The sequence below is a fragment of the Sarcophilus harrisii genome, chromosome 4 (assembly GCF_902635505.1).
Source record: "Sarcophilus harrisii chromosome 4, mSarHar1.11, whole genome shotgun sequence".
Taxonomy (NCBI): domain Eukaryota; kingdom Metazoa; phylum Chordata; class Mammalia; order Dasyuromorphia; family Dasyuridae; genus Sarcophilus; species Sarcophilus harrisii.
In genome coordinates, this window is record NC_045429.1 from 392,631,597 (window position 1) to 392,657,061 (window position 25,465).

Genomic DNA, 25,465 nt, shown 5'->3' on the forward strand with positions numbered 1-25,465 from the left:
GAGCCCATCCCCGTCCGCACCACCAGCTCGGCGAGAGCCGGGCAACAACAGCGCCAGCTCTGCCGGCTGCACTATTGTGTTAGTGCCGGCGGCGGAAGAATCCCGTCTTGTCGATCGAGCAGTTAAAAGAGTCCTTCTTTGTTCACCCACGGCCGGAGCCGAAGGGCAACGCGTCCTTCCGCGGCCGCCTCGCAGAGCCCGCCCCCCCGCGGCTCTGGAGAGCTGCCATTCGGCACCAGCACTCTTTCGCGGTCCCACAATGCACCGGCACTCCGCGGGAAACCAAAATGGCGAAGGGCCGTAGCGAAGCGGGGTTGTGTTGGAGGCGGGTGTGAGCGCCCCCCCCCCTCCCCGCTCCGCCCCCGTCCCCCTCAACCTTCCCCTTAAACCCCATTCCTCAGGACCTCGGCGTGCGTTTTCTTGTGTGCGCAGCCCGGTGTGGCGGCTGCCTGGCGAGGGCGCGGAGGCTGAGGGGGGGGGAACCGCCCAGGGGGACGTGGTTTTATTTTACTTTATTCTTTATTTTTTTTTCCTGTATGAAGCGGTTGGCACCACTGAAGTGACCGAATGAGGTGAGAAACCTGGGACTGGGACGCGGTGTTTCCGGGACGCGCAGGACCGGGAGGGGGGGAGGGGAGCGTTGGATAAAGGGGGAAAGATGGACGCTGGGGGTGGGGGGGTCGGTGGAGCACAGGGTTGGAGGAGGGTGGGTGAAAAGAAGCTGGGTGCGGGGGGGGGGGTCATGAGGAAACCTTGGCGGGGTGGGGGGATCGGCGTAAGGGCGAGCTCCTGGAGGGGGCAGGAAGGAACCTGGGGGCGGGAGACGGTTGGAGGGGCAGGAGGAAACCTGGTGACGAGGAGGTGGGGGGGTGGGCCCCGGGGGAAAGGCTCGTTTGCCTCCCCAGGTGGGGGTGCTGTGGGGGAACCGAGTCAACGGACAGGACGGAAAGTGAAGAAAGACGTGAGGAACAGGAAAGATAGAAGGGGGGAGGGCAGGCAGCAAAGACTTAACGGGGCTGGAGAAAAAGCAGTTGGGTTTCAGGAGGAAGATGGGGGAGAAGGACAGGACTAAGTGGGGAAAACCAAGATGGAACGTGTGCAGTCGCTTTGACCCGAGTTCCTTAAATCTGCTTCTCCGTACGTTCTTAGTGGGTGCAGTCTGCCCAGATGGAAATTCGAGGGGTGGGTTTTTGTTGTTTTACAACTGAGGACGCCAGCGACTTAAATCATAAGCCTCAAATCCTTAAGTAAATTACGGGCAGAACCAGTCAACGCAACTTCAGGGCTCTTAGTTTGCCGTCTGCTATTCTTGGTCACGAAATTTGCGGTCGGAAGAAAACGTTGGGGAATATTGAGGGTGATTGGAAGAATGAGGTAGGAACAATAGGAAGGGGGAGTGTGTGTGTGAGAAATTTTGCTTTGGTTATAACAGAAAGCATCTGAGTAAACTAGGAAACTAGAAGTATTCTTACGCATAAAAGAGCGGAGCACAAAATCTGAGGTTAATACGGAGCTAGAAATAGGTAAATATTGTCTAATATTACCTTAGTAGTAGCAGAAGCTTTCCTTTTAGATTGGTTCCATGTGACCTTGTATAGCTTGTTTACATGCCGGTTTTAGTTTTCATATTTTTATTACAAGCTCTGAATATTTTGACAGATTGCAAAAAAAAATACTTTTAAAATATCTATTGTGGTTACAATAAAATGCACATTTATGTACTGTATTCTTTTTCTGAAAGGTTCCACAGTTCTTTAAATGGAACCATTTTGAGTGACAAGCTTTTAGAACTCTGTAGTTGTGGACAGGAAACAGTTTTACATTTCTGAATATTCTATTTTCTGTTTAAGAATTGGAACATTGTTTGCTTTTTCCTAGGAATGATAGCTTGAAAAACAGTGCAAAACAAACATGTTTGAAGTTATATTTAATGATTTTTTTGTCTTCAGACAGGGTTGTTTTTTTTGTTGGGTTTTTTTTTTAATACCAGAAGCTACCTAAATTACTTAATTTGGTTATTCACATGTTTTTCTTGACCTGTGTTCATAAATGCTTTTAATATAAAAGGAAATTAGTAATATGAACTTCTTATCCTATTTCTGATGCATACTGTGTGACCCTGGACAAGTCACTTAATCTCTCAGAGTGACCTTAGAAACTTTTCTAAGATACTGAGTTGCAGAACATTTGCAGATGTTTGAGGAGGGAATTTCTTCATTGGAAATTCCTGTACCAATGAAATCACAGGTCTAGCCTCTTAGACTTCCCATCCTACATACTTCAACAATCTCTCTTTCTAGATCTGAAATTGTAAGAGCTAATGGGGACTTTAGATGTAGCATCTAGTTCAGTTCCCTCATTTTATTGTTTTGAAAAATTGAATAACCCTAATAGCCTTCATTAAGTTAATATATCAGAAATCACATAGTCCCGGTCCCGTCCCGTCCCCTCCCCCCCTCAAGGATTACTGTTCATCTCCTTACCCCCACTATACCTTGTCTCTCCCCAGCTCTTATAGTTCTTCTGTTGATTCTATGTCTCCTGTTTTGTAAACTCCTTGAGAGGAGTCGAGTTTTGTCATATTATTTTATTCCCCTATAGTGTCCTGTAGATAGTGTACTAAAGCAAATATTTGTAGGCTGAAAGGACTGCCTTTATTAATATTTTAGGACAGGGTTTCATGGATATGATTTCTCTTGATCTGACCATACAACTTTAATTTGAGATAAGAGAGCAGTAGTGATAACCCAATTTAAAAGATGGAGAAATTGAAACTTTTGAGGAGCTAGCTTTGTCACACTCTTTAGCTAGCTAATGGTTGTGCTATGAGTAGCTCCTTCTGAAAACTCTTAGTTCTACTAATCTAGAATGCCTCCCCTCAAAGTAATATTTATATGGGCTGATACTTAATTTTTAGTATAGATAATTTGTTGAAATAGAATGGAACATAAAAATTGCTGGTATGTATAATGAAGATATCTTTATGGACTTGATTCATATAAAAAAGTAAACTCATTTAATGTTTTAAATTAGACATTTTCTGTCCTATAAAGATTAACAGCAGACTCTCAGGATAACCACTTCTGGACCAGTTGAAATCTACTTGTAAGATCTGCTGTTAGATTTTTCTTTTGTCAGAAAAAGATTTCAAATTTGATTTTTCCATTTCAAGAGGTTTTCCTTTTTATTTTGTTAGTTTCTAAAAACTAGGACTTCTATCAACTTGAAAATCACAGCTATAAAGAGACATGTAGTGACAGAAACTGACAGAGTGATGTTCTTAAAGCACAGTTCTGACCAAGAATATTTACCATATTACTCTAGTACTCAGTAAACTAATGGCTCTCCATTACTTCTAAAACCTAATGTAAATTCCTCTGTTAGTGATTTAGAACCCTTCAACCAACCTTGTTTCAATCGGCTTTTGCCAGCCTTTTGCATTCTCTTCCTGAGCTACCTAAGGTCATAAGAAAACAACCCAGAGGCCAAACCCCTTTGGACAAGGAAAATTTTTGTATCTAGAACTCATTCCTTAAGAAGAAGGTATGATCAAATATCTGATTCCAAATTTGTGGATATCATCAGTCAAACCCCTGATCCATAATGATTATTATTCAAACTGGATATTCTTTGCTCACCATGGTTCTCCTCTGAAGCCGTTTACCATCCCAATGTGCTTTCTAGACTGCTTATTCTGTAGGCAACAAATTTGTTTTCATCTTAAATCCTTTCCTTTCCCATTTCTTCCATCTTCTGCCTTTTATTGAGACCTGCATTCCTTCTCATTACACAACTTCCTTGATCCCTTTTCTAGCATTGGCTTCACTTTGACTGATTCCCCCTTGTTACTCCCAAAGAGGAGTTGGAGTACTTCTTGTTTCCTGTAGCCACTTTATAAGTTTTTCCTGTACTACCATCATTTAGGAACCTTTCCTCCTTGAGGTTCTCTCAATCCATAGCTACCACCTTATCAGAATTCTAATAGTTGTTGTCAACTGACCTTGACTACATTCCCCTTTGCTCAATGAATTCAGTGCCTGACTCAGTCTTGATCTCTTCCACAATTCTTGCCCCCTCATACAAGGGTACTTCAACATACATATTGATATTCCCTCACACATCTCAAGCTTGTAGTTCCTCAATTTACTTATTTCATATTTCTTATTTCACTCTTCTACTCCGTGTCAACCACACAAACATGGGTGAGACCTTTGAACTTGCCATAAATTACAAGTGCACCACTTCCATGTTGATGAACTGTTTCTTTATCTGATCACAATCTAGTACCATTCCACTTCTTCATATATCTTGCAACCTCAAACTCTATTCTTCTCCCTTACCTTGGCTTTGTATTCTACTCCCTCAGGCCTTTCTCAGACCACTACCCCTTTGATAGTTACACTTTCCTACCTCATCTTGATTCCTGGTAAACTAATTTAACTCTTCATTGTCCTTATCAGTCACTTACCCTGCCAAGCCTCAGTCTTGGATCACTCGCTATCTGTTACCTTTGCAAGTTAAGACTGCTGAGTCAAACTGGGGATAATCATGACATTTCTTACTATGTCTACTGTTAAATAACCTCAGTTGGACCTTCATTGCTACTATACCTCCATAATTAACTCATTTCATATTTGCTATGCTAAACTTTTTTGTCCCTTCTCTAACTTCCCTCTTCCCAATATCAACTGAAAACTTTACCTAGTATTTTACTGTAAATTGAGGCCATTTGCTGAGAGTACCCTCTTCTCACTTCTTCCTCATTTCATATCCTCCAGATTTCCTTTTTGCTACTCTCTCCTCTTTGACTGTCTTACATATTGAGGGGGTCCATTTTCTTGCCAAGGCAAAGCCCTTGATGTGCACAAGTAATTTCAGCTCCAGGAATTTACCATCTTTTTTCCCCACTTAGCAATCTTCAATTTCTTTGTCTATTATCTTTCCTAAGGAATTTATGCCCATGTCTCCCCCAAAATTAAAAAAAACCCTACTGATCTGACCATCCCCCCTAAGCATCTCTCCTACAATAGATACCTCTATTTCCTTCCTCTTGTTCTTTTTCTACATTCTGACTTTGAACTTTATCATCCAACTGAAATTTCTCAAAGTTAACAGTGACCTTGCAAAGCCTAATGGCCTTTCTCATCTTCATTCTTTACCTCCAGGATTAAAAATAAAATCCTCTGTTTGACATTTAAAATCCTTCATAACTGACCCACCACCAATTCCACACACACACACACACACACACACACACACACACACACACAAAACATCCAGTGACATTGGTTTCCTTGTTCCTTTAACTTGACATCCAAACTGACCATTTTTACTGGTTGTTTCCTTCATGCCTGAAATGCTTTGCCTCATCTCTACTTCCTGGTTTTCCTTTTTAAGTCTGAACTGAAATTTCACTTTTTTTACACGAAATATTTCCCAGTACCTCTTCATTCTAGTGACTTCACTTTGTTGATTATTTCCCGTTTATCCTGTATGTATTTTTGTACATAGTTGTTTTCATACTACCTTCTTCATTATACAATGAACTCTCCATTACTTAATACAATATTTGGCACATAGTGTTCACTAAGAAATGTTTATTAAGTAACTTAACTCCACCCCTTTATCCCCTTCACTCTACATTTTTGCCAAAGTTGATCTTCCTACTGTTCCTGATGATAACATTCCAAGTGACTGAACTTCATGCTTGGAATGTATTTTGTCCTCACTTATGCCTTTTTACCATCTCTCTTTTTCTTTAAGATGCAATTCAAGTGTCACCTACATGAAGTCACTTTTTCTAGATCTTTCCCTTTCTACCACAATCATTACTTCCTGTTGAAAAAAAGATAACAGGAGCCCCCCCCGCCCCCCAAATCTTAATGTAGTTTTAAGCTTTAATAATAACCACACACACACAATTCCTGTGATTGTGTCACATTCCAAGGACAGGGTCAATGTCACCTTAGTCCATGTTTCTTCAGTGTTTAGCTTAATGCCTAGAAATGGTAGGTACTTGACTGCTTTAAAGGTGACTTTAGACTGCTAATTGTGTTATGTGACATGTCTAACATAGAGGAGTTTCTTTACATGGTTGGTGAAGGTGGTAAAAAATATTTTGATTGGAAAAATTAACAGGCTACATAGTGCCCAAGTTCAGAGTTAATAAGAAATTCAAAGGAGCAGAGGTTGATAGAATCAGGTATAGACAAATTGAGTTGTCAGCCTTCTGTCATTTAATAACAGAAAGGTTGCTCTCAATTCTTTCTCCCAGTTCACCAAAGTTGGTGCTACTTTTGTTGAAAAATTTGTAACTGTAATCGTTTTTAGACATTGCTGGCCAGAGAGGGGCACTTGGTCCTGAAAGTTTCAATAATGGTGAACAGGACCATAGGGAACTAGACACTTATCTAGAAATAATAGCAGAGTTTATATAAAGATTATGGTCATTCTTCCAAAACTGAATGGGGGAGGGGAGGAAAGGAAGATTGGAGTCAGGTTTTATTAACTATGCCAATCAAGGTAGTGTGCTAAAGGATGCAGAAATGAGATAAAAGACAATTCTTGCCCTCAAGGAGCTCATAAGCCCCTGAGTTACAGTCTTTGGTTGGGGTGACCTCGGAGCATAAAATAACCTCCGAATGAATATAACCTAGATTAACGAATCTAAGTATACCGATACCAGTAATTGACCCATCTCTTGATCAATGGAACAAGTTACCCCAGGGATAACAGCGCAATCCTATTTGAGAGCCCATATCGAAAATTAGGGTTTACGACCTCAATGTTGGATCAGGACACCCAAATGGTGCAACTGCTATTAAAGGTTCGTTCAACGATTAAAGTCCTACGTGATCTGAGTTCAGACCGGAGAAATCCAGGTCGGTTTCTATCTGTAAATTCATTTCTCCCAGTACGAAAGGACAAGAGAAATAGGGCCAACGTCCCCAATAAGCCCTAGAACCAACATATGAATAAATCTAAATATAAACAAGCTACATATCAGATAAATAGGAAATAATTAACAGAGGAAAAGTACTAGAATTTAGAAGAGTTGGAAAAGAATTCCTGTAGAAGATGAACTTTTAGTTAGCCCTGAAATGGCGCTCTAGGAGAGGCAGTCTCCAGTCAGGAGAATCAGAGATTTAGAGTTGAAAGTATACATACAGATCACTTAGTCCAATTTAATTTTACAAATGAGGAAATAGACCCAGAAAAGTTAAGTGACTTGTCCTGGGTCACAAATAAATGAGTCAAAGAATAGTGAGTGTTTTGTCCTCTGACTCTCAATCTTGTGCCTTTTTAATCCTCTAAAGGCATTCTCAAATATTAAAACATATACAAATCCTACTTCTGACACATTCAGACAAATCTTAATTTCTTAATGCTCTGATAGCTTCTAAGATTATAAATTGGAGATAAGGTCCAGTCCTTGACTCTATATCTTTCAACTGTAAAAATCTTTTAGCTTTGGGTCAGCTAGGTGGTGCAATGGATAGAGCTCTTGTCCTGAAGTCAGGATTCAAAGCTGGCCTGACACTCACTTAATGCTTCCTAGTTGTGTGACTCTGGGCAAGTCACTTAACCCCAAGTGCCTCGGCAAAAAAACAAAACAAAACTATTGGCTTTTCTTTCAAAACTTAGTGTTCTCAGTGTTGATGCTATATAACCTTTCTTTTATAATTGTTAGCAAGTAAATACCTAGTATGTTAAGAAAGTGTGAAGATGAAACATAACCCCTGCCAGACTTGTAGTCCCAAGCTGGGGGGGGGGGGGGGGGGGGGGGATGGGGACTCATTAAAATTGTGATTATAGGAGTTGTAGTTTCACAAAGCCTTCCTACCTTCTCATTAATATTGGAAAGGTTGTTTGCGAATTGCTTGTGAAATCATCTGAAAGGGACTTTGAAATTTCAGAGCTCAGAAACAGTTTACTGGAGGCTTTTGCATCTCATAAAACTACTATAAATCTGTTCCCTAAACCATTTATATGGTAGGATGCTGTGGAATCAATTTAGATGAGCCCTGGAAATATCCACTTTTGGCTTCTCCAGAAAAAAAGAATGGTTAGATTGTAGTTAAAAAAATAGTCCAAGAGAAACCTTAGGTATACTGTAGGGATATGACATTCCACATTGTAAACTAAATATAATATTGATCCTAATACTTTGAGGACCAAAGCAATAGGAATCGCTCACTTTTCCAAACTTCAGAGGAGTAGACAGTGTCACATTAGAATTAATGGATTTGTCTCTGGTCCTGATTCTATTACTGATTAGTCAATGAATCATGGGAATTGAAGCAAGTCATTTAATTTCTTTTTGCCTTAGTTTCCTTCCTTGTCAGTTGAGTTACTAATTCCTTTTACCTTCATATAGGTCTAAAGGTAACATAAACTGGGAAAGTGTTTTGCAAACTTACAATGGTAGGTATTATTAAGTTCTGTTCATTGATCTTAGATTAACTAAGCTCTTGTCTTCCTTCTTCTTTCCTCCCCTCCTTTCTCCTCCCCTCCCCTTTCTTCTCTTCTCTCCCTTATCTTCTCTTCCTTCTTCTCTTCTCTTTCAGTTCTCAGCTGCTTTATAACCTTGGGATGGATGTAGAAATTGCCAGAAATGACAGGGCGATTTATGCTTTTTTCCCCTCTTTCCATCAGGATTGTAAAAAAATGCCCCAAGTTTCAACCAATTCATTTATATTTTGATCTGACAGAATTTGTGATTACTAGGTTTAGCATATTATTTGGGTCTTCCATGCTTAAAGTAAAAACTGGAATCTAGGTTTGCATGCATGTAGACTGTTCTTAATCATATATTTGGGAAATTTTTTTAACTGTTAGTTGACTTTCCTTGGTATCTATTGCTCTCTTAAACCTGTTTCACTGGCCACTGACCTCAAAGTTAATAAATGCTTGAGGAATGCAACTGAATTAAAATTACTGCTAATAAAAATGGTTTAGTAATGAAAATCTGGTTCCACAAAGATAAATAATGTTGCAGTTCTTAAACTTTACAAATAAAAACTTTGATTTCAAAGTCAAATTCTACAAAAAATGAAAGCTATTTTAAAATTTATTTCTCAAGAAATGTCTGATGAGAATAGTATTAAATAAGACCTATTTTAAAAATTCATAACTTTTCTTAATTTTTCTAAGAACCTAAAAGTATTACAAGTTTACTTTAGTAAATAATGTGAGTGATTATCACTCCTTTTAAATTTATATATGTTTTGTTTGCAAATTTAAAAAAATTTTGAAGAACTATGAAACTTTAAAAAAAATTTTTGATAAAATAACAATCATTTCAATAGGATCCCAATAAATTGGAGATTATTTTCATACTTGAAAATTTCATTTGTTTTTGTAATTTGGCTTTGGGATCTAATTACATGGATATTTGTTTTTTTAAAAGCCATCTTATAAAGAGTTTTATTTATATTCTTTTGAAACAATGATAATTTATGTGATTCTGTATCACAGTGTTCACTAATAAACTAATGCTAAATTTCCAGTTATATAAATTTTGACCAATTTTTTATAGTTCTTTATGGTACATTGCACACATTATATACTACTGAGAGATGTCATCATGGAAGAGTTGTGTGTGTGCTTATCCAGTTTTCTTCTTTTAATTCCTTGGATGGGTTTATCTTTACCATTCTGTTCCTATAGACAATTTACTTAGAGAGATAATTTAATGTCAGGGTTTAGCCAATCATCATATTTGAATTCTCTTAAAAATATTTTTGTTATGCCATTAAATATTTAGCAGTATAGCTCAAAACTGAAAGTCTTATACATTTAGAGTACTTGTAGTATATAATGAGAATTTTAAAATAAATTAATTTTGGGGTGTAAAACAATTCTAAGTTATTTATATTTCAGTTTAATTTTTTTCCCCATAAAAATGAATTTAAAATTTGTGTTTTAAAATACTTTTACAACTTCAGTAATAGCTCTTGAGACAATATAGAATATATAAAAAGTTCTTTGAGTCCATTCATATTACATGTTACTAAGGTTGCAATTGAACTCATTATCTTTCCTTCAAAACCCTTTTTTTCCATGCCAACATGTTCCCAGTCATCCAGCTTTCCACCCAAGCATCAGCATCCTCCATTCCTTAATCTCTTTTACTCTACCCCCCACCTTCCTAACAGATCTTGTATATGCTCCTTTCTGTCCTCTGACACTGCCACCAAATCTTGTTCAGCCTGTCACCTCATTCCAGGATTATTGCAGTTGCTTGCTGATTGCTATCCTTGTCATATCTCCCTACTCCCAATTTATCTTCCACTTCAGCTACTAACATGATCTTAAAGTTTGTAAACCTGACGGCGTCTTTCACTAGTCAATAAGATGGAGTTGTGACCAATAATACTGGATTGTGAACCCAGTCTGTTGGCTCCTTATTCTTTCAGAATCAAATATTAAAACTTATCATAACTTGGTTCCTTTCTATCTCTCTTTTATCTTCATACTTACCTTCATGTCTATAGTGTCACAGTCCTGGTTGCTATTTTTTAAATAGTACATACAACTCCATCTCCTGATGCTGCCTTTTCACTTTGTCTCCATTCCTGGAATTTGTTCTCTATCCTTTGTCTTCCTTCTTTAAGCCCCAGCTTAAAATCTCATCATCTACAAGAAGGCTTTCAAGGTCTGCCTCCATGCTTTTCCTCTGAGATTACCTCAAATTTTATTTGTATATTATACTTACATAGCTGTTTCCATATGTTTTCTCCATTAGATTATAAACTCTTGGAGGACAGGGACTTTTTTTTTTTCTCCCCAGGAGGGTATCCATAGTGCTTATCTCAGTTCCTGATATAGACTAAGGACTTAATAAATTCCTTTATTATTTGACTTGATCTACATGTTTCTTCCTCTAGAATTTGTTTTTTGTTCCTACCAATATCGTAGTGATATTGGTAAATGTAAACTAGAATGTGTATATGGCGACTCCAAATAATGGATTTTCCATTATTTGCTGCATTAATTGTGCTAAGATTGTTTAGCAAGATTTTTGTGGCAACAATTTTCGACAAAAGTATTTTAAAACTTTTTATAAAATAATTGTAAAACCAATGCTTACCACCATTTTGTTTTGTTTTTTTCTTTTAATGAATTCAAGCCCTCCAAAGTTACATGAAACTTCTTGAAAGCCACTGGAACTGGAATTGAAAATAACTTGGTCATTGCTTGATAAGTTGGCAGTTCCCATGCTGTGTTGTTGTTTTGCTGAGGCAATTGGGGTTAAGTGACTTGCCCAGGGTCACACAGATAGTAAGTGTTGTGTCTGGGGTCAGATTTGAATTTGGATCCTCCTGACTTCAGGACTGATGCTTTATCCTCTGTACTACCTACCTGCCCCTCTCACACTGTTTTTGAATCTTTGGGTTGAATGTCTGTCTGTCTGGTGTGGATTTCAGCCCAAGTACTTTTTTTTTTTTTTTTTTACCCCAGGAGTTCACTTTTGAAATGAAAAGAAATCTTACTTTATTAAGAACTATGTTTGGCTTAACTGGTCAAGGACTGAACACAATGAGGACAATATAAATTAACAAATTTGATGTGAGAAAACTTATAGCTACCGTTCTGCCAGTATAATACATCAGTTTAAGGAAGAGTAAGGTTTACATTGATAACTAAGTTCAATGGATAGAATGCTAGGCCTGGAGTCAGGAAGACTGATTCAAGTCTGGCTCCTGGACTTACTAGCTCTTTGACCCTAAGCAAATCACATAACCCTATTTGCCTTACTTTTCTTATCTGTAAAAATAAGCTTGAGAAGGAAATGACAAACTGCTCCAGTTATCTTTGGTCATGAAAGAGTTGGATGTCACTGAACAATAAGGTTTACAATAAACTTAAATAATCATATTTTCCCTTTCTGTAAAGAGTAAGTTCTAATTCTTTACCTAAATTGATTTAGGAATGGAATAATCTGGTTAATTGGCTACCTTAACTGAGAGCATAACCATACATATCATTTATGAGTTACTAATATTTATATTTTATGACTGAAATTTATGAAAAGATTTTGTTTCCAAAATCATTTTTAAGGCAGTTGTTTAGAATTTAATGTATTTTCCCATGGCAGTTGTAGCGAATGACTTTTTGCCATAACTGCCAGTTTACTATGATTCGGGGACTCTCCCAGATTCTCAAGCCCATTGCTTAAGTTCTATAAATGGAGTAGAATTTAGGGTAGACCAGAAGTAAGGTTCTAGAGGGACAATTGAAAAAGGTTGGGGGGTGTGCAAAGTATGGGTAAAAGGTAGTAGTGTTGAGAAGATATAACCTAAATTTGTTATTCCCTTATCCTCTTTTTTTCTCACTAGTTTTAGTTAAGCAAATTTCTAAATTTTACATATTAATAAGTAAATGCACACACACATATAAGTGGGGGGAGGAGGGGAGAAGTGTTATGATACAGGAGCCACCTATCAGTGGCTGCTAGAGGTCTAACTCAGATCTGTAGAATGGATCTCTTCATGTGAGCGGATGATGATACAAGGAGACAGAGGCAATTGCTGTTCACTGACCTTTCTCTTCTTCCCTCTGCCTCCAATTTATTTCATTCCTGATCCACAAGGAACATTTCGAAGGCTGATTTGCAACTCTTTCAAGTTTATGATCCACAGTTGTGGAAGCTTTCAGAGAATTGACCTACCCCTTCACTTAGGCATGGTCCTTAACAGGGAAGTACATGAGTGAGTGAAAGTGAGGCAGTGGTGAGTGATAGAGATTAAATAAGATATATGTCTTCCTTCATGGAACTTGGAATATACAGTTATAGTACCAAAGATGTAGAACTGAATGTCATCAGGTCCAACCCCTCTTTCTGCATATAAGGAAAATGAGACCCAGGGAGCTTAAATTATTTGCTTAAAATCATACACTTAGTTAAGTATCTGAGGCAGCATTCAGACACTTTTAAATCCTATGCTTTGTCTACTCTGTTGTCTCTTGAGATAAGCCCATTTGGGTTAGGAGAACTTGATTTGAGTTGTTGAAATAATTCACATTTACTCAAACCTTTTTGAATTTCATTGCTTTATATAAGTAACTGACCCCTAGTTCTTGAGTTGAGCTCTTTATAATATCCCATTAAGGAAATAGTTATAAAACAAACAAAGAGCTTGGAAGGGAATTTAAAAAGAAAAGCTTTAACTTTTAATGTATTTATGATAATGCTTATTGAAATAAGGTAACAAAGGTGCTAGCCTTCATTTTTTATCTATATTCAAAGAGGAAAATATATCTATGTAGATATGTATCTATATGTGTAAGTTGTTGAGGTATCACATTATGAAGAAACTTAAATTTTTGTTGTGTGTAAAGGGTTCCACAAAACCTCACATGACCCCGAGTTTTCTTATCATAAGACAAAAGGCACTATTATTGTTTGAGCTAATGACTCCATGTGAAACAATGAGCAGGGAACTGAACACATATATCTCCTAATTGTGGGGCTAAGAAGGGAATTGTTTAGGTTCAATTGTCCTTAGAGCAACCTGCCCTCTCATTGTCATCCAAGGATCTGAAGAGGTTTGTTCTTTAACTTTCTTGGGGAAAAGGTGGGAATCATCTCCCATGACACTTAAACAGTAATAAAGGAAAATTTTTAGATTTCCTTGGGACCAAGACTTGTGGTCTATATTGAGTTCTGGGCTACCTATGAGTGAAAATGATTCCTTAGCCCTTCTTATTACTATTAAAGTAATTGTGCCCATATTAATGTAATTCCATGATACTTTGGCACAAAGCAGTCTTAATTTGGGGACTTAGGAACACATAAAAAATTTTCCCATTGACATTCATTGTGTTTATATTTTCATTCTTCCAAGAATTGTGGCCAGAAGGATTTTTCAGGAATGAAAATTTCCTGATCACAGGATTCTAATCATAATCTAAAAGGGAAATTTACTTGAATGATTGGTACCTTAAGAACAGGATCCTGATAAAGCCGTTACAAAATATTTTGATGAGAAAGAAAAGGAGAAAAAGTCTTAAGAAACTGATATAGCTGCAGAAAAAGTTTATTACATAATCTCAGACCTAAAGGAACAAAATATACAAAAGGTAGAACCAACATGAATAAAACTGGCGGGGGTGGGGCAAAGGTATATCAGGCTAAAGCTAAGTATCAATTGAATTGCATAATAAATGCTATTAGATTTTTTTTTTTCTTTTTAAAAAACTGTTGGGGATGATTTCAGAAAGGCCTGGAGAGACTTACACGAACTGATGCTAAGTGAAATGAGCAGGACCAGGAGATCATTATATACTTCAACAACAATACTAGATGATGACCAGTCCTGATGGATCAGGCCATCCTCAGCAACGAGATCAACCAAATCATTTCTAATGGAGCAGTAATGAACTGAACTAGCTATACCCAGAAAAAGAACTCTGGGAGATGACTAAAAACCATTACATTGAATTCCCAGTCCCTATATTTATGCACACCTGCATCTTTGATTTCCTTCACAAGCTAATTGTACAATAATTCAGAGTCTGATTCTTTTTGTACAGCAAAATAATGTTTTGGTCATGTATACTTATTGTGTATCTAAGTTATATTTTAATATATTTAACATCTACTGGTCGTCCTGCCATTTAGGGGAGGGGGTGGGGGGGGGTAAGAGGTGAAAAATTGGAACAAGAGGTTTGGCAATTGTTAATGCTGTAAAGTTACCCATGTATATATCCTGTAAATTAAAGGCTATTAAATAAAAATAAAAAAATAAATAAATAAAAATAAAAATAAAAAACTGTTGGAGTCAAGAGACATAAGGAGAAAGGTAGGGCTGTTGTTTTTAGACATGAAAAGAGATGAGATGTATATTGACAGATGAGAGAAAGCAGAATTACTCAACTTCTATTTTACTTCTGTTTTCTCTCTTTTACACTGGAAAGTACGGCAAAATAGATAACAAAGAAATTAAACTTTAGATAAAGTAGATACAGAGAGCCATAATATGTTAGTAGTGAGAACCTATCCATATGGATGATTTTGGTTGGAATTTATTGATAGTGACCTACTCTGTGGAGACAGCCTTCCTAATGCCTAATGTTGCAAAAGGGGGGAATTGTTGCGCTGCATTACCACAGAACGCACCTCTCAAGTTTTGTTTAAGATAACATGGTTGTAGTAGAAAGAAGACTGAGGTGGTTAAGTAAAAGATTGTGCAGGAAACTGTCATTCAACTGTTTTATTTTCTTTTTCATTTTTAATACATATTGCTTTATGAAACATGTTGGGAGAGAAATCAGAACAAAAGGGAAAAAAGAAGTGGACATAGCATAGATTATAGATTTACATTCAATCTCCATAGTTCTTTTTCTGTCCAAAGTCTATTGGAATTGCCTTGGGCATTTTTTCTTTGTATTACAAATCTTTAGTAGACAACGTAATGTTTTTTTATTACTAGAGTAATGCTAGTACTCATAAGCATTTACACAGTAGATGATCTTTCCTTAAAGATTTACAAAATGCTTTCCTTAAAACAACCCTGCTGTCTTCTCCCCATCTTCTTTGCTGTTGTACATACATACTTTCCTTTTCTTCTTCTCCAACAACTCTTTTCATTTATGAAACAATAATCAAGTCAATACCGCCATTGCTTCTGGAAAAAATGTCCTAATCAATTAATTATCTTAAGACTTTTCACTGAATCTATAACTTTCCAAACCACAATAACTCCTTAATTGCCATCATTATCAATTTGAGTTCAATTATCCCTATGCAAATAACTTAAATCTACACATCCAGCTATATAGTCTCTCTAATATAGTTCCACTCCTCAATTGTCTACTGTACATCTTCATGCTAATGTCACTAAGGCACATTTAGGGATATGATAACTTATATAGCACTTTACTTCTACAAAGCACTTTACTTACATAATTAATTATTATATTAAATGTGGCTTCTTTGTTGAAATCATTTTGGATTTGTCTTGTTTGGATCTGTGTTTGCTATCCTTTTTGGCTCTTTATCAACAACAGATTTGATAGGCCGGCTGTCCAAGTCAGTGTTTGAACACACAGGACTAAAAACAGCTCTTTGGGGAACTTCATTTGGGACCTCTCTTCATACTAATATTAATTCATCAGTTATTTCCCTTTGTGGCAGTCATTCAAATCAGTTTAGTAAGCATACTGTTAAATATCTTAGACTGTAGGGTGGGTGCTAGGGATATAAAGACAAAAGTAAAGGTCTTTGTTGTCAGCAAACTTAATTATTGACTAGGGGTTTGAAGAAAATAAGTATATTCAGATAAACATGTGCAAAGTAAACATAATTTAATGGAGAGGAAAAGAGTACTCACAATTGGGTGAACCACAAAGGAATCTATATACCTAATAATAGTTAGCATTTATATAGCACTTTAAGGTTAGCCAAGCACTTTACAAATATTAGCTTGTTATGTCCTCATTACAACCCTGGAGTGTCAGTGCATTTTATCGTCATTTTATAGATAAAGAGTTAAAGCAAATAGATTAGGTGTCTTGCCCAGGATCACAGTATCTGAGGTTAAATTTGAATGCAGGTCTTAAAGACTTTCAGGTTCTGGGTTGGAGCTGGTATTAAAGATAATTCCAAGGATTTGAAATTGATTGCCTGCAAAGCTGGTAGGGTTTGGAAGAGGAACAATAGTTAATTCAGTTTTGAAGTATGTTGAGTTTAGGGTGCCTCAGGGACATCTGAGTGAAGAGGTATAGTGGGTAATTATAGAGCACAATGTAGCTCTAGAGAGACTTTAACTGGATTTATAGATTTGATAGTTATTTGCATAGGGATAATTGAACTCAAGTTGATAATGCCACCAAAAGAGAAGAGGGGTCAGGACATGGAGAATGATCCAACAAAGAAGATTGAGGATTGGTCAGACTGATGAGAGAAAATCCAAGGAAGAATCTCTACAAGAGAGGGGAATGTTCATTCAACAACACCATACATTTAGAAAGGTCAAGAAGAATGAGAACTAAAAGCCATTGGATTTAGTCAGTAAGAGATTGTTAGTAACCTTGGAAAGAGTAGTTTAAATTGAGTAATGAAATAAGATTATAAATGATTAAGAAGTGAGTGGAAGGTGAGAAAATGGAAATGAGTGTAGAAATCTTTTTTCCAGGAGTTTGTGCAAGGGAGAAGAGATACAGAATTGTAATGTGAAGAGATTACAAGGATAAAATGAAAGATTCAAGGAAAACTGGGTATGTTTGCAGATGCCGAGAAAAGAGCCAATGCAATAAGGAGACATTGAAGATAAAGAAATGGAACATTTGAGCTGATAAGAGATTGGAGGGAATGGTATTAGTAGTTGAAAGTGTGTGAAATTGAGAGATTAGCTTTGGGTAAAAGGCCTGGCTCTAGATAGGGAGGGGAGGTTGGGTACAGAGATTGAGAATGAACAATATACATTTAGGGAAAAAGAGCTCTTGATGGATTGTTTTAGAAACAATCTCTCAGTAAAGTGAAGTGAGATTTTCTAATGAAAAGGGAAAAAAGCTATTTTAGTGGTTTGAGGATAGAGGAGGTTTGGAATAACTATCATAGGAATTGATATAGTTATCTTAAAAAAGGAAAAGGATTGCCCACTTGAGATTAGATAAAGCCACCTAACAGTATTATCAGTTTGTCAAATTCTTTTCGTCTTGTTCTTAAAGATAACATGAGATTTTGTCAAAGCCTTTCAGAAATCCAGCTACACTATATTCTCACCTAGTGTGCTTTAGCAGCCTAGCAATTTTGTGTGTGTGTGTGGGGGGGGGGGGGTGTTAAAGGAAGAATCTAGGAAGATTTGTTTTGTAAATGTTCTTTTTTATTAATATCTTGACAAACCATTTCTATATGCAAAAAACAATGAGGATTTGTAAAAATGCAAATCAGTGATGAAATTGAAAACAATTTTAGTCATGTGAAAATGCTCTAAATTGTAATTGAATAGAAAAATATAGTTAAAAACAACCTTGATATGAATTTTACACTTACCAAAGAGAAACTAAAATGATAGAAGGGGGAAATTACAAATGTTTGAGGATTTGGAATAATTGGGATACTGACTCATTGTTGGTAGAATTGTAAAATGATCCAAGCAATCTGGAATTTTGCCCAAAGAGTTATTTTAAAATTATCTATATACCTTGATGCAGTAATACCACTACACTACTTGGTCTATTTCCAGTGGTGATTAGGGCAAAAGAAAAAGAATTATATATTCTAAAAATGTTTCTGGCAGCTTTTTTTTTGTGGAGGCAAAGAACTGGAAATTGCTGCAATGCTCATAAATGGGGAATGGCTGAACAAGTTGTGGTACGATTGTGATAGAATACTATACTGTGCTATAAGAAATCATGAGCTCAAACATGGGAAAACTTTCATGAAATAATGAAGAGCAAGATAAAGCAGAACCAAGAGAACATTATATATAGTAACAGTAATATTGTTTTAAGAATGACTCTGAGTGAATAAGTTATTTTGTTTATTATAAATACCTAAATTAACTCTAAAGGACATATGAAAAAATATCTGCATCCAGAGAAAGAACTGATATGTATAAAATAATTTTACATACACACATGTATGCATTTGTGTATGTGAGATGGGGAAATTTTTTCCATAATAATTTTATTTTTTATTTAAAAGGAATAACGAGTTGTGCAAAGTACATTTGCAGTTTCATGTACAATCTTTTTCATGTCTGTTGTGGAAATGCTTGTTTTATGCCATAAATTAAAAATAAAATTTTAAAAATATATGAGATTCATCTTGGTAGTTCTAAAACTGTCCTGTTTTCAATGAATTTTGTGGTCCATAATGTCTAAAAGGATAAGTAGTCTCTGTTATGAGAGGTATCATCAGGACAAAATCATGAAAAAGATCAGTTTATTTTGGCACTACCCCATGTCCCCTTATCAGTGTTTTTTTTTCCTTCCATTAAATTCTCTTTCCCAGAACTCTTTGTTTCTCATTCTTAGTCTCAACTAGTCATAAGCCATTTCCTGTTGTGAGTTGATATTATACAAGGTATAACTTTTCTAGGCATATTAATATTTTTAAAACATAACTTTTGAAGACCAGAATCTTGTATTTCAGAAGGAAGGTTCAGGGGAAAGGAAAACAAACATAGCCCTAGGTTAGGTGCTAGACACCAGGATAAGTACTTCACAGATATTATCTCATTTAATCCCCTGAATAGCTCTGTGAGGTAGGTGCTATTTGAAATCTATTTTTTATTTGGGGAAACTATGGCAGATGAAGGTTAAGTGACTTGCCCAAGAACATACAGCTAGTGAATGTCTGAGATACTCAGGTCTTAAATATAGGCGCACCTCTCTACTGTGCCCCCTTGTTCACTAACTAGATCAGCACTGTTTGACTCTTTGTGATCCTGTTACTGGGTTCTTAGCATATTTGTTGGAGTGATCTGCTGCTATTTTCTTCTCCAGAAGATTCAATAGAAGTTAAATGACTTGCCCAGGGTCACAGAGCTAGTAAATTTTAGCCTGATGCTAATTTGAACTCAGATCTTCCTGACTCCAGGCCCAGTGCTTTATCCACAGAACCACCTGCAACTTACTTGTCCATATAGAAAATATCTTGTCAGAGGTGTTGCTTTCCTCTTATACCACTATGACTTTAGAGGGACTAGGAATAGTTGGCATAAATATCTTTCTCATTTGTCTTCCTATCCTTTTTCAATCATGCCTATGGTGGCCAAAGTAAATATATAAAGACTATGAGTAAAAAATGATTGCTGATCCTTAACCCTAGTGTATGGAAGGTAGAAAGGAAAAGAGAAGGGGGAAGAGAATAAGCATTTACATGGTGTCTATTGTGTGCTAGCCACTGTGCATCGTAATTTAAAAATACTTATTTGAGCCTCATAACAATCCTGGAGATAGATAGGTGCTGTTATTAGTATCTTCATTTTGCAGTTGAGGAAACTGAGGCAAACAAGTAAAATGACCCTTTGTTCAGGGTCACATACTTAGAGTTTGAGGTTACATTTGAACTCAGGGTTTCCAGACTCCAGGCTGAGTATTTGTCCACTTTGCCACCTCACTATCTGAAGCAGCTTACTTTTTCCCCCACTTATTTATTTGCAGACATGACCTTGAGTTTCTTGCTATCATTTCCTATAGTGAGTATTTTTATTAATCATTGAACAAGATGAGAATGTGGATCAGTACCTCTGAGTCTCCTTGGAAAGCTTTTGTTTTATTTTTATGGTTCTATGTCTTATGACATCTGTTTGTAAATCTCAAATCCATTTCTTAGTACAATTTGTATAGAAGTTACACTACATGTTGTTTTTCTTTAGGCAGAATGTTATAATCATGTCCAAAGAGCATAGTACCTATTCTTCAAATAGGGGACAGACATGCCTTGCTGGGAGTTAGAGAAAAGACACTGCTGAGCTGGCAATAGAAGTCTAGTTATTTGACCTCACTGCTTACCAGCCAAGTACTTCCAGAACAAGTTACTTAACCTAACTCAATCTGGTTCCCCACCTATAAAATTAGTATAATTCTTGCACTGCTTGCCTGAGAATTTTTATGAGTACTTTGTAAATGTAGGATGTGCTTATTTATTGTGTATGTATGTGTGTGTTTTTTAATGACTTCTGTTTCCTAAACAGAGACTCTACAGGGGCGTGTAATTCATTGGTCCATAAGCGGTCTCCTTTACGTCGAAACCAAAAGACCCCGACATCCTTGACCAAACTGTCTTTACAGGATGGACAAAAAGCCAAAAAGCCAGCATGTAAATTTGAAGAAGGTCAGGATGTCCTAGCTAGATGGTCAGATGGCTTATTTTATCTTGGAACTATCAAAAAGGCAAGTTATTTAAGTCTTTTATTATCACAACTTAAATTTTAATATAAAATCATATCCTAGTTTTGAGTTTATAGTTATTGATAATTTTTGGAAAATTCATCTTAAATATTCTTCTGTGTAACAGATAAACATATTGAAACAGAGCTGTTTCATCATATTTGAAGATAGTTCTAAATCCTGGGTTCTCTGGAAGGACATACAAACAGGCAAGTGTTATTTTTCTTGAAAGTGATTTGTGCTGAAATTTGATTTTTTTTTTCATAATTTTCTGCCCCTTTACTGTGGGTATTAAAATAAACCAAAAGAAAAAAAAAAGAGAGAGAGAAAATCATCAATCTACTCCCCAATCATTGGTCTTCAGAGATCATTTGTCATAAAAAGTTGGTTCTTTGTCAGTAGAATCATCATGTGTTTGGAATCATCAATTTGGAAACATTACTGGTATATGAGGAAAAAATGTTAGGTAAAAAGTGAACACTTGTATAAACTATCACAAAAATTTTTAGTGACTATTAAGGATTCATTGGAAAGTCATATTTTGGTCATATGATGAAAAAAGAGGACTCAATGGAAAAGACCCTGCTATAGAGAAAGGTTGAAAGCACATGGAGAAGGAGACAGTAGGAATGAGATGGATAGTGTCATGGAAGCTGTGAACCTGAACTTGGACAGACTTGAGGATATAGTGAAGGAAAGAAGGGCCTGGAACCTTATGGTTTGTGGGGTCACAGAGTTGGACATGACTGAACAACAATAATTCTTTTGAGTCACATTTAGGACTTAATGAAACGCACAAATTATATGGATCCCTTATTTTGTAATAATAGAAAACATGTATAAATAAGTGTATGGTGGAAATTGCTGCTGCTCCATTTATTTTTGTTACTTCTTGATGAGGTGCTAATTAGATTTGGATTGATGTCAGAATAAATTGAAGTACCCCTTTTAAAATATAATAAAATTTTTAAAATTCCCATTAACACACATTATAATTGCAGATACTTATGTCATGGAAGTTGTTGGGATCATTGTTTCAGCTGTCCTTTAAATCTGGTAAGTAAGGGCCCTTTACAAGGTGTATTCTCTCTGGAAAGTCCTTTAATTGCAAAAAGAATGTTGAAATCTCTATATCAAAATTCTAAGTCTACTGATAGTTCAGTAAAGCTCCATTTATCTGCCTATCAGATAACTAATCAGGAAGGAATCTAAAATTTGTCCTAGAAAGGAAACATGTAGGACTATTAACTATTCGTTTATTTAGAACTCTGATATAGAGCTTTCTTTTGTTAAAGTCCTTTCCAAAGAAGATACTCCCTGTAGAGGGTCTGAAGTTGATTGGTTTAAAGTATCTTTGCTGCTATCTCAGCTCCAGGACCTTTTCCACCAGCCCTTTTAAAAGTTTAGTTACCAGCATTAAAGGGAATAATTTCTCTACATAATGGTTGCTTTATTAGAAAAATAAACTTAGCTTTTGAGTTCTTTTTTGGGGGCACGTCATAATTATGTAGTAAATTACTAGAGCTTTCCATTTCCTGGTTTCTTGGAAGGAAGGTTTTCATGACCAAGCACAGTAAATATATATATATGACGTTTAACAAATGCATATTAAGTTATTGATGAAAACTAGAAAATATAAAAGTTCAGTCACATTCTGTATAATCGTATCACTTTGATCTCAGATACTCAAAAGCTTAAATAATTCTAAAGAAGTAACCATTCTGTAATTAATCTTTTCAGAGGGATGGTGGCATACTTTGAAGATGGAACTGAGGAGGCAGTGAGAACATACTAAGCCAAAGGATTTAAAGGGACAGCAGGGCTCCAACAACAATGACCTTAGTAGGCTGAAATATCTCTCTAATCCCAAAAGAATAATTTTTAGACTTTGATTTGTAAATTTGGATTTTGAACTGTTTTTCACAGAGTGGGGTTCACTTATACTTTAGAACAGTGATTTTTCAAACTTTTTGGTTTCAGAATCTTTTTACACTTAAAAATTGAGGACCTAGAAGAACTTGTCTTTATTTTGTAGGTTACATTAGTATTTACTGTGTTAGAAATTAAAACATTAAAAAAAATTATTTCATTTAAAAATAATAAATCCATTAACATTTTAAATAAAAATTATATTTTCAAAAACAAAAATTGAGAAGAGTGGCATTGTGTTTTATGTACTTTTTGCCATTCTTTTTAATCCCTGGTTTAATTTAAGACAGCTGTATTTTCACACCTGCTTTTTGCATTCAGTCTATTGATGTATATTGTTTTGATTGAAGTGTATGAAGAAAATCTGATATTGTATAAGTACATAATTAGAACAGGGAAAAACATTTTAATAAGCAAATAAAGTCTTAGTAATATTATGATAATAATTTTGATTTTTTGGATTCCCTGAAAGAATTTTGGGGAGCCCCAAGGAGTCCTCAGAGAACTGCACCTCTTGGAACCTAATTATCGTATAACTTGCTATCAGATGGTACACTCTAATGTAGATCTTTCTTGGCTTGTTCCTGTGATCCTGTGGTGATTCCTTGCTGCTTCCCAGATAATTTAGACAAATGTTTTTTGTTTTTTGTTTTTTCTTCTTAGTCTTTTTGAAGTGGTGTCAAGTGGCAGGAAAAGGGAACATCTGTGTGGGTCATAAAGCCCACATGACAAAAAGATCCTGTTGAAATATCCCCTGACAGTCCAGTTCTGTGTTCTTCCCCCTGCCTAGCTAGGCTACTGTTGCTGCCACTAAAATGACAAAAGGATGTGTGTGCAGTTGTGATTTAATCTTTGGTGTCCATAAGTAGCTCTAGAAGGGGAAGAAATGAAGCTAGAGACCCACCCACCAGGAGTGAGCCAGAGATAGATGATATTTTAATGGATAGAGAATGAATGTGTAAGTTTCTACAAGTAATGGATTTATCTTCTCATACCAACATAAAAAAGAATAATTAGATCATTTAAAAAGGTTGCTTTGAGGTGACTTATCCAATTACGAGCTCACGACAGTCAAGTACCATTATGATTACTCCTCTTTTATTTCATTTGGTGATTAGTTTTGGAGTTTAGGCAGACCTCTGGAAGTGAGAACTGTCATGATTAAGGGGAACTAAAACACAAATTTGTAAAGTTCCTTTTATGAGCAGAGGACTTTGCTAGTTACTGGGTGGGCAGTTAAAAGAGTTAGGTAAGTCACCATTACTATTCTCATTGAGCTTACATAGCTAGAGTCTGTAGGGAGATAGGGCATAAACATAGATGAAAGATACATCATATTTCATAGTAAGTGAATTAAAAAGTTGCAAATCAGAGTGCCATGTGAAGTCCATAGGAAGAAGTACAGAATTAGAAGAGGTAGCTGTATTTGGAATAGGCTTTAAAGAATGTATAGGAATCCAATGGGTGAAAAAGTATATTTTTGAGATAAGAAATAATGTGAGCAAGAAAAGTTCTGCTTCATAGCAGAACTGTTGGTTGCTCTGATTTGCATGGTGATATAATTAGATCCCTTTTTTAAAAATAGCAGCTTTCCTTAAGTTTTTGTTAAATGTTACTTAATGAGAATTTACCTGTCAACAAAGCAATCTTCTGCAAACATTCTGTGGTTCGTGGAAATGACTTGTATGAAGCCCTTTTTTATTTTTCACTATTTTTTTTTCTTGATTAAAAATATTTTTAATTATCTTCAGGAGCCACTGGAAGTGGGGAAATGGTCTGTACAATATGTCAGGAAGAGTATTCAGAAGCTCCTAATGAAATGGTTATATGTGATAAGTGTGGACAGGGTAAGTAGGATAAAATATCATTAAAATGTTAAATTTTTTTTTTATCCTTAGTCATAAGATAGATTTCTTTATATACAAGTATTAAATATTTTGATACATTGATAATTTGGGCATTTGTTAAATTACATGTAACTTCTATTACATAATGTTATGTAATGTTATTTTGAATAAATTCAGTGTACTAATTTATTGATGCCAAAATGTGAAATATAGTTGGACAAGAAATTAAATTCTGTGTTCAACTTAAGAACTAAAATGAAATTTGACATACATTTTTACATTAAAAAGAAAAACATTTTATATCAATAGAGAATATTAAGTGTTATAAGCAAGATAATTTTATTTTGAAATATATCCTTGAAATTTTGTTGAATCACTTGTGCCTATTTGGGCATCTAAATTTATTTTTCAAAATTTAGGATATCATCAGTTGTGCCATACACCTAATATTGATTCCAGCGTGATTGACTCCGATGAAAAATGGCTCTGTAGACAGTGTGTTTTTGCAACAACAACAAAGGTATATATTTTTAAGATTTTTGTCTGTGGTCCTAAGTAAACTTAGTAAATTTTTCTACTCTGATTTTTGTAAATATCTAACTTTTTTGTGGAAAAATAAGAATAACTAAATCTATATAGAAACAAATACTCTTTACAATTTGTTTTATAAAATTGGAACAAGAGGTTTGGCAATTGTTAATGCTGTAAAGTTACCCATACATATGACCTGTAAATAAAAGGCTATTAAATAAAAAAGAGAGAGAATTCAAAAAAAAAAAAAAAACAATTTGTTTTATAAGTATTACTAGATTATAGCTGCCCTGAAAATTTTGATAGTAAAT

At 35.8% G+C, this 25,465-nt stretch overlaps 1 protein-coding gene across 3 annotated transcripts in view; it reads left to right on the plus strand.

Moving 5' to 3' along the window:
* The first annotated feature begins 225 nt into the window (after positions 1-225).
* The window catches only part of MTF2 (metal response element binding transcription factor 2), a 49,202-nt gene continuing 23,962 nt past the window's right edge, over positions 226-25,465 (plus strand). The window contains exons 1-5 of one of the 3 annotated variants that reach the window (XM_031967088.1): positions 226-572; positions 20,652-20,850; positions 20,975-21,056; positions 24,528-24,623; positions 25,043-25,143. In XM_031967088.1, coding sequence (XP_031822948.1) covers positions 568-572; positions 20,652-20,850; positions 20,975-21,056; positions 24,528-24,623; positions 25,043-25,143 — 483 coding nt within the window. In that variant the 5' untranslated portion in view covers positions 226-567. Of the gene's footprint in view, positions 573-20,651; positions 20,851-20,974; positions 21,057-21,553; positions 22,690-24,527; positions 24,624-25,042; positions 25,144-25,465 lie in introns of those variants that run through there. The other 2 variants (XM_031967090.1, XM_031967089.1) reach the window with 2 other exon arrangements.